This window comes from Urocitellus parryii, chromosome 4, assembly GCF_045843805.1.
Source record: "Urocitellus parryii isolate mUroPar1 chromosome 4, mUroPar1.hap1, whole genome shotgun sequence".
In the NCBI taxonomy this organism is placed as follows: Eukaryota; Metazoa; Chordata; class Mammalia; order Rodentia; family Sciuridae; genus Urocitellus; species Urocitellus parryii.
Genome location: NC_135534.1, coordinates 61541332 through 61554261, shown reverse-complemented (window position 1 = coordinate 61554261; position 12930 = coordinate 61541332). Strand labels below are relative to the sequence as shown.

At 35.1% G+C, this 12930-nt stretch overlaps 1 protein-coding gene across 1 annotated transcript; it reads right to left on the bottom strand.

The window, feature by feature from the left end:
• Nucleotides 1–10384: 10384 nt before the first annotated feature.
• On the bottom strand, nucleotides 10385–11329 carry LOC113191232 (olfactory receptor 52K1-like). The gene has a single exon (XM_026400912.2). It carries the CDS (start codon nucleotides 11327–11329, stop codon nucleotides 10385–10387), a length of 945 nt encoding a protein of 314 aa, XP_026256697.2.
• Between the last annotated feature and the right edge of the window lie 1601 nt (nucleotides 11330–12930).

Here is a 12930-nt window from a genome sequence, read left to right as displayed (position 1 = left end):
TAGAATATCACCTGACACAAAGATGAATTTAATTAATCAAGCACTGGAAAGAGTTTATGTCTTCATTATTCTGTATGTAATGTGATTCCACTAAGGTGTCTGAGAAAAAACTCAACAAACTCAGAGCTGCACATTAATAACAAAATAAGCAATTTTTCCAACCTTTCAGACAACTACTCTTTCTTTACTTTCACTGGTTAATACTGAATTTCTAACTATTATCTGAACATACCATGCTGCATTGAAATACTGTGCCTTTGTTCAACATACTCTTTTGATGGTCATGCCCCTAACTCCTTTCATTTCCCTTTACAAACTACTGCTTATTTTTAATATCCAGTTCAATTGGAATCTCATCTATGATTTTTTGCTGGATTACCTTAAGTAGAAATTTGTTATTAATATGTTCACTCTTTTACTTTTACATTTTTGATAGTCTTATCAAATTGCAGAGCACAATACTCATTAATATATTATTACCCTAACAAGTAACTCCCTTTTGGATAAAATTGCTTTTAGGGTAGAAACTCTAGCAAAACTAGGAAATATCATGATCAGGCCCAAAGACCAGTGCAGGGTTATTATTAGTAGGAAAATCTTTACAACTGCATGTTTTGTCTGACTTCAAAGTCATGTGTCTAAGTGCCATTTTATGCTGCTTCCTGACACTTAACTAAATGGAATTACATTTCTAATATTCACTTCAATTAATACAAGATAGATATAAATGAATTAAGAAAAGAGAATTGTCCTTACCACCTCTTCTTATAGTGATATAAAAAGATTTGTTCTTTTGTCTGCTTTGTTCTGTCACATTTATAAGCAAAGAATCCAGGAACAAAAAAGGGATCTAATTGATGCTGGATTCCAAACCAGTTACTGCTAATTGAGAGCTGGATGATCTTAATTACCCATATGCCCACTTGCAAAGAAACAAAGTTCTTTACAATATTTTATTGACTCTCAAACTTAACAAAAAAATTTAAAAAGATCCATTAATCCAGAGAAGATCTAAACATCTCTACTCCCACATGCCTAGAGAGGGAAATAAACAAGAGTTTTATAAATCTGATTTTTTAAACATGGAATTATAAAAATTTATATTGTATATTCAGAGATCCAAGTACAAAATAATTCTTTAATTTTTCTAGTAGCATGTAAATGTGTCTTCAAGCACACTATATAAATATTCAGACAAATTTATTTTCTATATATAGATTTATTTAAACAAAATCATATTTTAAAACACTTGAAAAACTCCTGTCTTACCAATTAAGACATTCTCTAATTTTTACCTCAAATCATTAGTGTTTCTTGTCTTTTACCCCAGAAATCAAGGTTGGGTGGAGAAGGAGTGAACAGGGAGATGCGAATAGCCTTTGTTAAAACATCCACTCTAGATAAAACTGCATGTCACAAAAGTTTCAGTTTGTAGTATATTTTCTAATTCTTAGTCTCTCACCTTAGTCTCAATAGATTAAATAGCTTAAAAATTGACAATATAATTGTGTTTAAATTTTTTTCTTTTTAAAACAATAGTTATTGTAACTAAGGGAGTGTAGTGATGTAGATGTTTTGGACAGAAAGAATGTAGAAAGAAAATATTGGCTTTGGCTTGTACATACATGTTCAACTAAGAACCTCAACTTATTAGACACCTCTTTCTTCTTCCTAAATATTCTTCCTCCTATGGGAGTCACCATGATGGATTACTTCTAACCCTGAATGGGAGGAAACAAATATTTTTGTTCAGAGCTATTTCTGCTGTATGAATTACCCAGGACAAATAATTATAATGGCATTATAATGTTATTTTCATTCAAATGAATAGTATATATGATTCCATACTTAAAAACAAATCAACAGGTAAAAATAAGCATGTCAGTAATAAGAGTGTACAACTTTGTTTTGAAATTCAAAAAATTATTGATTTTATTATAATTATGCATATTAGTGGGATTCATTAGGCTATTTGCATATGCACGTAACATAATTTGATCAATCTCATTTCCATTATCTTTCCTTTCCCTACCTCCTTTTTCCTAATATTTATTATTATGCATCAGTGATCTTTATCCTTAACTTTAGATTTTCAAAAAAGTTGGAAATTACCTTTTTGAGGATCTCATAATTCTGTAAGTGCACATACTTGAATACAGCTCTCTTCTCTCTTTTCCTGTTCTGTATCTCTGTCTTCACTCACCAAAACCAAACCCCAAACTGGCAGTCTTCCAGAGAGTTACCTCTATAAGGAACAGATGCAAAGCATCCTCAGTGAGCAAAAGCTAGAGTTACGGCTGACTACAGATTCCACTTGGTTAAAGGATGTACATAGTCGGAAAATTGATGGCCTTCTGGGGATAAAGGTTGTTTTCCCAAACTACAAGATCTAAATTACTTTGAGGTGGAGTAATTATCATAAACTATCCCTTAAGATAATTAATGAAGGCATTATTTCCAATGATCTGTTGCGTGGTTTGATATGGAATGTGTTTGTTCAATGTATCAGAAAATATATAACATTTTAGACGCTCCCCCTCACACACACACAAAGTAAAAAATGGATCTAATTTATGTACCGAGACCATTATTTATTAGACTCTAGGATTAGTGCTTAAAATTCTTTCTGTCACTTTATCTTCAGAAGTCTTTGGAATACAAATTGCAATAAATGATTAGAAAAAAGAATAGACTTAAAAATTTATGAAGAACATTACAGCTAATAAAGGCAAAGCCAGAAACTGAATCCAGATATCTCTGGCTTCAAATTTCAGTCATTAAAATTACTATATCACTAAGATTCAAAAAATGATGTGTGCCAGAGTTAAAGTATATACTTATTCTGGTGCAAAATGCTTAAAACTATGGATTACAGTGACACTATCCAAAATGATAAGCAATGGGTCCTCTTACCTCTCTGGCATCACTTTCTACTATTCAGCTCATCCTCAATTTTCCTTGAGTCTCAACCAAATTGCAATTTATGTTTTGTTCCTGTTTAGGACTAATTCATGTTTTTGCTTCTGCTGCTGATGCTCTTCCCATCTCCCTTGCCCATGCCTTCTCAGTTCCTTACTCATTTTGAGGTTACACATGTATGTCACTTCTTTAAGGAAGAATTAGGAAGAAGTTGCCTGTGTTTTCATGATTTGCCATTGACTGTCTTCCAAATCTGAATTATGAAATATTGCCCCTTCATTGTACATATCTGTTGCTGGCCCCTTTCAACTTCTCCAAAATAGTTCTTATCTAAATTCTTCAGTTTTTCAATGATTTAGTTCTTTAATTTTTTTTTTTTCTCTCCAGGTAAGCAGCGGGGTGCATGCATGTAACCCAATCGACTCAGGAGGTTGACTCACAAGAATTGTAAGTTTGAGATGAGTTTGCGCAACTTAGCAAGACCCTGTATCAAAATAAAAATGAAAAGTGCAGGAGGTGTAGCTCAGTGGCAGAGTGCTTGCCTAGCATGCATAATGCCCTGGGTTCAATATCCAATGCCACAAAATAATTGTTTCTCTACCACCCCCAAAGAGCCTGTTCACTATTTAATTACTAGTAACTTCTTACATCTTTTCCCTAGATTCCATCACTAACTTAAATTCTTCCATAATCTCATGTTTAGGTCAGAAAGTTCCCTACCTGCTGTTTCATATCTTTCCAGCTTGGTTTTTTTTTTTTTTTTTTTTTTTCTGTACTGCATCTTCAGCAATCCATTCCTCATCTTCTCTGCCTCAGCCAGCAATAGATACAACATCAGATTCTTTCATGTGCCTAAACTATCTTTTCCATTCTCAAGTGATTATAACCTCTTAGATATTCTCGCTTTTATTAATTTTACTCTGAGTGTGAATAGCAGGTGTTATGCGATGTAGACAGATTAAGGTTAGATTTATATTAATTTGCTCACTGAAACCATAAGAACATCAGATTCCCTTTACCATAGTGGCTGATCTAACTAGTGTAAAATTCAGATTACTTTCCTACTCAAATTCTGGATAGTCCTATAGGCAGAATATGTAGGAGGAAATGGTTTTTCTCTGCTTACAAAAGTAAAGGAGACAATTCCCTCCTCATCCACTCCTTTATGCAAACCAAAAGGAGATTCTTCTCATCCACCTCTTAGGAATGTTAGTACAGTCTCTCCAGGAGCCACGTTGCTAAGCTGTTTTAAATTTAAAGACCTAGAATGACTCTAAGTTATTAGGTAATATTAATCTTAAAAATATAAAAACACAAAAAAATTGAAGTCCATCTTTCCACTTTGGAAACTTAATTTAGTGATCTATTTTTGACATATCTTTTTGGCATCTCAATGATAATAGAGAAGATCTATTAAACTTTCATATCAGAGCAACGTAATTAACAAATGCCTACAGATTTAATGTAACATCATGTGACATTGTAGAGAGTCAGAAGGATTTGACAGATTTGAAGTCACATTGGCATGCATTAGACTTATTTGGATTACACATTGACAGATTCGAATGTTGATGAGGAATGGGAGGACATTCTTCTGCATGGGACCATCTAGAAGCTATAGTCAACTTGGAGAATAAGGAGGGGCGACCAGGGAATTCAAGACGAAAGGAAAGCTGGTATGTCTAGGTAATATGGCTAAAGCTGCATTATGGGGGAGTCTTTTGGTTAAGGCACTCTGAAGGGCCCTGTAAGTCTTTCATCTTTATAATTCCTTATTTATTTTATTTATGGCTACAGATGTTGGGTACAATTTTACTGGATATGCATTGCAGGTAGACCATACATAGCTTAAAATATTCTTGTTTGAGCTATGTTTCAAGATTTTATGCTAAAAAATTGAAGTTGACACAAGCCCCCTTAATTCTAATCTACCTCAGTTCATTGTGTTGAAAAATTAACTTTAAGGGTTAATATACAGAGGCCACAGAGATAAACAACAGACAGACATGAGGGGTGGGAACATGAGGTTAAGGGGATAATTCTATAAACTGGGCCTCTTCTGCAGTCCTCCAAATGCTTTCTTTTAAAAGTAATTTACTTGCAGCCCTACCTGAATTAAGTCACATTCCTCAGCAACATCCTGTTATCTGCAGGAGAAATACAGGCCCCCAAAGCTCCTCCGTGTTGATAAGAACACAGCTTATCCCAAGTGAGGGGAATTTGGGGAGCTTCATGCAGAATAGAACTCAGGGAGACAGGATAACTAGACTCAAAAACACCTCACCTAAAAATTTGAAAGAACCTTTCCAAATTAAAGCTGGTCAGGATGGGCCATTGTGACCCAGAGTTGCCTTGGATCTTTAACATGCCATTACAGTAGTAAATACTCCCCTCTATGGGGTAAGACCATGTGCAGTGGGGACCTGGAAGGCTGGATCAAAATTCTGCTGTCTGTCAACAGTCTAAAGTACAGCTGGGCAAGACTCTTTGTCAACTTCCCTGGGGTCCACAACTAGAGGACAGGAGGTGTGTGCCACTTCTCCTCTCTGAAAGGATTCACTGCTCTCCTTGAGAGTGTCCCCTTTTCCCCATTTCCTATCTCTTCTAACTCATGCCTGCTACTCTCTGCCATGCATCTGAAATCTTTCTGCACAATCACAGGAGCAGTTAAACAAGGACATTGGTGGTCCCTTGAACTCCACAAATGTCCTTGCTCAGGCACAATAGCACCAATCTTTCAAATGTCTGTTTCATTCCTGGTGTACTATTTGACTATATGTCCTTAAACAACATGAGCTTTTCTCGACTGCCTTGCCTATGATATTTCTTACTAATTTTTCTGCATGGACTTTTCTTACTCTAACTTTTTAAAAACTTATACATTATGTTTCAGATCTATACTCAGAGAAAATATGACCCTCTGTCCAATGCTGCCTAATACATCATGTTTGACAGAATATTCCATGTTTCTAGAATGTGAAGTTATTTGCTAAATATGTATGTTAATTTGTCTTATGCAGCTTCCCAGATATGCCCTCCGCATCAGATACATATTACATAAAGCATGGGTTCCATGTGATTCACATGACTTTTGCCAAGACTGAGTCATAGTAGGAGTTCAGTATTCAGTATATATTCACCCAATGATTCTATCAGGTAATGGCTTGTTGGAACATTTCTGTGATTTGTAGCCCTTAGTTTCTGACTACTCCATGATATGTGTTGTTATTGCTATAAAAATAAGTGAAAATATTTATACTTCTCTAATATTAACCAAAATTCACATGAGGAGAAGTTTATAATGAAAGTGAGATCATGAGCCACAGGCCACAGGCATCTTTCCTCTTAAATAGTGCTGTGTAGACTCTGTCTTAACACAGTTATGGAGTTGATCCTGAAAACCCATCAATCCAGTTCTTTTTTTTTTTTTGTACTGGGGATTGAAATCAGCAGAACTCAACCCCTAAGCCACATCCCCAGCCCTATATTGTATTTTATTTAGAGATGGGTCTCTGAGTTGCTTAGTGCCTTGCCATTGCTGAGGCTGGCTTTGAACTCACGATTCTCCTGCCTCAGTTCCAGAGCCCCTGGGATTACAGGCATTGCGCCACCATGCCCAGCTAATCCAGGTTTTCTAAGTAGATTAATATGCTCTTTTTTTCTTTTTTCGCATGTTTACATTTTTATTTTTATGCATTTTATTACCATTAATGGTGCTCTTTATTTTTCATGTGAATTTGAATTATTTCTAGAGTCCTTTTATTTCAGCTTGAAAGACAAAAGGGTGTCTTTCTTTCTTCCTTTCTTTCTCTTTTAATTGGTTGTTTTTAGTTGTACATGACAGTAGAATCCATTCCAACATAATTATCCTCTTTCTTGTATTATTCTCTTCTTTGTTTTCACTGGCAAATGTCCACCATTTGTCATCAGAATTAATGAAAATGCCTGCCAGGTGATGAAATTACCTTACATTTACACCTTTAGTTCCAATTTAAACATTACTCCTGAATGATTGTTTTTAAATTGCAGATGCTAGCAAGATCATGGTAAATTAACTCCAATGGAATCAAATCACACATACAAAGTTCTCATCATCTTTAATTGTTGATTGGTATGTGAAAGACAGAATACGTTAACTTTTTATGTTCTTTCCTTAACCAAGTGTTGTCTATGGAAACAGAAAAATTTAGAAGGAATAATATTTAAAGTTTAAATTATTTTCTGAAATATTATCTTCATTTACTATGCAGGAAATTCAGTCACTGAGATTTGTCTTGATAAATATCAACAGAATTAGTGGATGTTCATTTTGATTTTCAAAACTGAGCAGTATGTCTTGAGAAGGAGTGGTCTTCAAATCTTCCTTTTACTGCCACTTTTAAAATTATATATATTCTAATATATATATTAGTTTATCTGTCTATCTATCTATCTTTATATGAACTTGTGATTCACATTACCCTTGCCAAGACTGGGTCATAGTAGGAGTTCAGTATATATTCACTGAATGAGTCTATCAGATAAGAGCTTGTTGTGTTGTCATCGATATGAAAACACTTATATTTCTTGAATATTATCTAAAATTCACATGAGGAGAAATTTATAATGCAAGTGAGACCATAAGCCACAGGCATCTTTCCTCTTAAGTGCTGCTGTGTAGATTCTGTCTTAACACAGCTATGTTCTTTCCATAACAAAGTGTTATATATATTAGTCTAAACACAACAATGTCAAATAGGGTCTGATAAAAATGAGTGTATATAATCAGAAATATGAGCATAGAGTATATAATTTCCTTTCAAGGAAGAGGATGTGAAATCAAATCAAAGTGATTTAGAGAATCCATGGGGGTACCTTATACCAACAATCTATTTAAGTCTCACCTTGTTCAAATAAAACAGGAAAGTCAACTGTAACATATAATGCCCCCTGCCCTCCCTCACTCCACTTCTTCTTTTCTCCATCTCTTCCTATTTAATTCCTTCCTTTTCCTCAACTGTTTTGTTCTTTTATTTTGGTGGATAAACTGAATGTGGAAGTCTGTGCATTATTTGTGATCTTCTAGTTTCATGAGCAAAGCTATTTTAAGATAAGACTTACTTGCTCCACTAATAAAATTTATCTTATATGTCATGAAAATTCTAGATTCTTTAAGAACAAGAATAGAAAGCACTCATTTTAGTATAGAACATGATCATGCAAAAAGAATATTTCATATTGCATGATTTGGGTCATGAATGAGGTGGTATTAGAGACCACAGAAAAGGAAAACAATGTTGAGTGAAGGTAAAGGAGGAGTGAGGAAAAGAAAGGCTGAAAGAAGCAAGTATGTATAGGATATGATTCCTAAAAGTTGAATAAAGGCATGTGAAAGGTTGTCAATTTCTTTGAGCAAATCTATGCATTTGAAAACTGACACATGAAAACTGAGAGAATTAATACTGGTTTTGCATATTTTAAAATGAAATTTAATATGTATATTTAGGTTATGTACAAGGACACATTCCTGTGTATGTATGCATACTTCAGGTGAGGTTTAGAAATATAATTATGTAAGCATGAGAGACAGAGCCAAGATGCTGTTTGTAGATAAAATTATTGAAAAAAATGTATTTAAAAAGTGTATATATTTATATATATATTCATGAGAGTAAATATCATCCATAATTCTGTTCATTCAGGTAGACCTGGGGATATCTCAACCTGTAGCATCAGAGATGGGAAGATGAGTATTATTTACATGTCTAGACCCTTTCTTTACAAGAATTTGTTCTTTACAAGAGCAAGTAAGTTTTAACTTTAAAAAATATGACATAGATTTAAATTCTGTGAAAAACTGATTTTCTGGATATGTCTCTGGCCCTTAACAAAATGTCACTGGAGGAACAATGGCAGGGTTGGAAAATAAACAACTGAGGTACAGGGCAGATACTGGATGATTCTCAAAGATAGCTAAAGTCAAGAAAAGGAATGGTTGACATCATTTGCAAATAAGTGTTAAGGACAGCCCATTGGAAGAAGTGCCTCTTGAGGTGGGAAGAATTTTAACTAAGAAAGACTGAGAGAAATGGCTTCTAAATATCACAACAGCTAGAATAGTAAGCAATGTGAGTTTTTTTAGAAGCAAAGCAGTTATGTTGGGCTGGATTGATGCCTGTTCTATAATTTCTTTAGAAGAGAACTCCTGGTTCTATTCATACTGGAGTCTAGTCATGCATGTCTCCTCTACCTTGAGGAACAGGATGCTGAAGACTTTTAAGTAGATGAAATGAGGTGTTTGAGAAACACATCTTCAATTCCAATGTTAACAACTTTGAATAAGAAAACCACTAAAGATAGACAGGTTAAGTACATGGATTTTATATTTAGAGATGCATACAAGTCAGATAATAGTGAGGTCAAAAAACATTAGTATAAATGTGCAGAGAAACCTTGGTGATCAGTTGGACTAAGAAACAGAAATAAAAATAATTACATAATTTCAAGGTTGCAAACTGAATTTGGCTCAAGTCAAATGAACAAATATGGTGAAGACAGAATACCCTATGTTTGGAAAGGAGATGAGGGGCTTAGTTTGTATGCAGTACAGTATTGCTATGCACATGTACTGTATTATATAGCATAAGTATCTTTTATGTGGGTACATCTCAGATGCTTTTACCATATAAAATAAAATTTTTAGGATTCTAATTTCAGAACATTAAGTTTAAGGTGCCTATGAAAAAGGGTTCACGAGTCTTTTGCATCTCATCTTCTGGGAAACAGACAAAATGATTTAAGGCATATATTTGGGTATCTTAAATTTGTAAAAAATATATGAAATGATGTAGATGAAGTAAGAAGTAAAGCTAGAAGGATTAAATGGCTTTGTAAGGTTCTTTGTATGTCAAATGCCTATCTTCAGGTGAAATCTACTATATATTACTAAAAATGGTTTCATTTTCTCTTGAAGTCCTCTATACAGAGGAAAGCATATAATCAATTATTTATGAGCTAGTGAATATCAATGTATATCTACTTCCATTAGTATTATTTCTACACAATAGCTAAAACATGAATGCAAAAGAGAAAATGTTAAATTGTCACTGTTTTTGATAATTATTTTTGTCCCTATATCTTAATATTATATACCTAAATTGAAGGTTTCTTATTTGAAAATTGTATTTCTAGTTTATAGGAAAAGCTATGATTCAATAAAGTCAAATTAACAATAGAATATTCTCCTATATTATTGCATGTGTGCGTATTTGGGATAATTCTCATTATAAGAATTTTGTTCTCAACTTCATCCTGGTAGAAAGGACATGCTTCCATCACATTCCCACACTAAATGAGTTTTCTTTCTTGCATTGGTTATTTCCTCATGAAGCCCCAAACCTTTAAGGGATCATCTCTACCTCCAACCCAATAGGACTTCCCGCTCCACATAACCAGGCCTCCTGTCTGTCAAAGGCATCAATCAGCCTCAGTCTCTTTGACAGTGGAATATTCGCAATACCCACTCCCTCATTTGTTTGGTACGTGCTCCATAAATCAAGGGGTTGACCATGGGAGGCACCAGGAAGTAGAGATTATCGATGATGATCTGTAGATGAGGAGCCATATGGTAGCCTAAAACCTGGGCCAGAACAGAGAAAACAACAGGAGAATAAAAAAGACCAATGACACAAAGATGAGAGCCACATGTACTAAGAGCTTTGCCTCTTGCTTCCCAAGATGGTATCTGAAAGACAGCATGAAGGATAAGTCCATACGACAGAATGATGAAAAACAAATCAAATCCCACAGATGCCACAATGACCATGAGGCCATAGATAATGTGGTTAGAGATGTCTCCACAGGCTATCATCACCACAGCCATATAAGCACAGTAGGAGTAACCAATGATGTGGGTTTGGAAGCTTTCCAGTCTTTTTGCCAGGATGGGTGCTGGGGTTAGCACTGCCACTGCCCTTGCTAGGACAGTTAGTGCCATCTTCACAAGCATGCTATCATCAAGGATGGTTGTATATCTCAGAGGGCACCAGATAGCCACAAATCTGTCAAAAGCCATGGCCAGGAGGATCCCAGACTCCATGACATAAAAAGAAGGAATAAAAAACATTTGTGTGAGGCAGGCATCAAAGCTGATTTCCTTGGCATCCATCCAGAAGATGCCCAGCATGCGGGGCACAGTGACACTGACCAGGCATAGGTCAACACCTGAGAGCATGGCTAGGAGAAGAAACATGGGCTCATGAAGACTCTTCTCCATTCGGATGATACATAAGATGGTGACATTGCCCATGACTGTAATAACAAATATCAAGAAAAAAGGTACAGAGAAGAAACCATGGGAAGATTCCAGGCCAGGAATTCCAGCCAGAATAAATATCAAGGGCTGGGTGAGAGAGTTGTTACAAGAGGGCATCCCTAATCTGAACTTCTCAAGGTCCGATTCCTATGGAGAAAGAAATGAGCATTTTGAATTCACTGCATCATTTATACCTACAGAATGCTGGTCATTAGCAGTAGTTAATAGTAATAATCATGATTATATTATGGACAGTAATGATTGAATGAATGCTTCAGCTACTTGGGTAGAAGAGGGAGAAGCATTCTCAGGGAAAACTCTCAATAACAAACCACATCAAGAGTTCAGAGTCTTCTATTTCATTTAATATAAAGCATTTGATATCCTGTAGGATTATTTCTGAGATAGCAGGACCAGCAGGATAAGATTTTCAACATTGTAGGCAGAGTTGAGAGGATGAACAAGCCAGAAAGCAGAGATTTTGCTTAAGAAAAGAAAGCTGAATTTAATCATACCCAGGTCCTTGGTTTCTGGGATTGGACTTGTTGTTTTGTGGTTCTTCCTTAGAATGTTTAGATGCAAATTGTTGATTCTGACAAAGGACTTAGGAGCCCTGTTGATATTTTATATGAAAGCATGATGGTACTAATGCCAGAATTAGACTGGCAGATAGGCAAGGGTAGAATCCAGAGAATGGAGGAACTGAAATGTTAAAATTCTTCAGAGCTCTTCTTCCATCCTATCAAGATTACCTGCTCTTGCTCCAACCTGTTGCTAAGGTAACCTGTCCCAGGAATTTCTCCTCCCTACAGGAAGGTATAAAAGTGCCCCACATCCTGCACAAATCACTCTGTCTTAGGCCCTCCAGCCCATCTGCTTCTCACCTTTTGGCCATCCCACTAGAGCATCTCCTGGGCCTAGTCACTTACTCAGGAAGGAGAGAGATAAGGGAAAGAGAATAGGAGAACAAAGGAAGGACAATATAAAAAAGGTGGAACATCTCACTTCTGGGGATACCAGGATACCAGCTATGGCTCATTTCTCCCTCCTGGGAGAAGTCTATGTTACCCCTTTTAAATAAACCCTGCTTTATATGCTTGCCTTGGCATGCTTCTCTAATGTTATAATTCAACCTGTGAGGGAGCAGAACTCATCACTGTTAACTGGTGGTATCAGTACTATGGAGAAATAATGGATTATTTTATGACAAAAGTGAAATCCAAAAGTACCTCAATAAGTAATAATTAAGTATTGAATTTCCAGAATATTTGATCAAGTCTAATTGGGGAGTGGGTAAAGGGAAAGAGAACTTAATGGTTTTGTGTATATTTTTTTGTGTGTTTTTGTATGGGTAGCATAATTGGGGGTTAATAGTAACAAATATTTCTATAGGTATAAGGCATTATTATATTTATTAAACATTTTAATTTATGTTAAGTATTTTGAATAGAAATACATATTTACAAATTCAAAAATTATATAATATAAGTCATGAATGTATTTGATCCATTAAAAATATAAACCATAAAAATATGATATATGTAAAAATAAGCATATGAAAGCAAGACTTTTATAAAATTCTATGATTGTAATTACATTTAACTAATAAGACTTAGAGATTATATTGGTTAAAAACAGTACAACTATCATAGAAAAAGAAAAATTTTTAATTTCCCATGCACTCTCCTCCTCCGTCTCTCTCAATCCTCTTCCTCTAC

Coding starts and splice junctions, on each gene's coding strand:
- LOC113191232 (XM_026400912.2), bottom strand. CDS start 11,329: ATGCCCTCTTGTAACAACTCTCTCACCCAGCCCTTGATATTTATTCTG.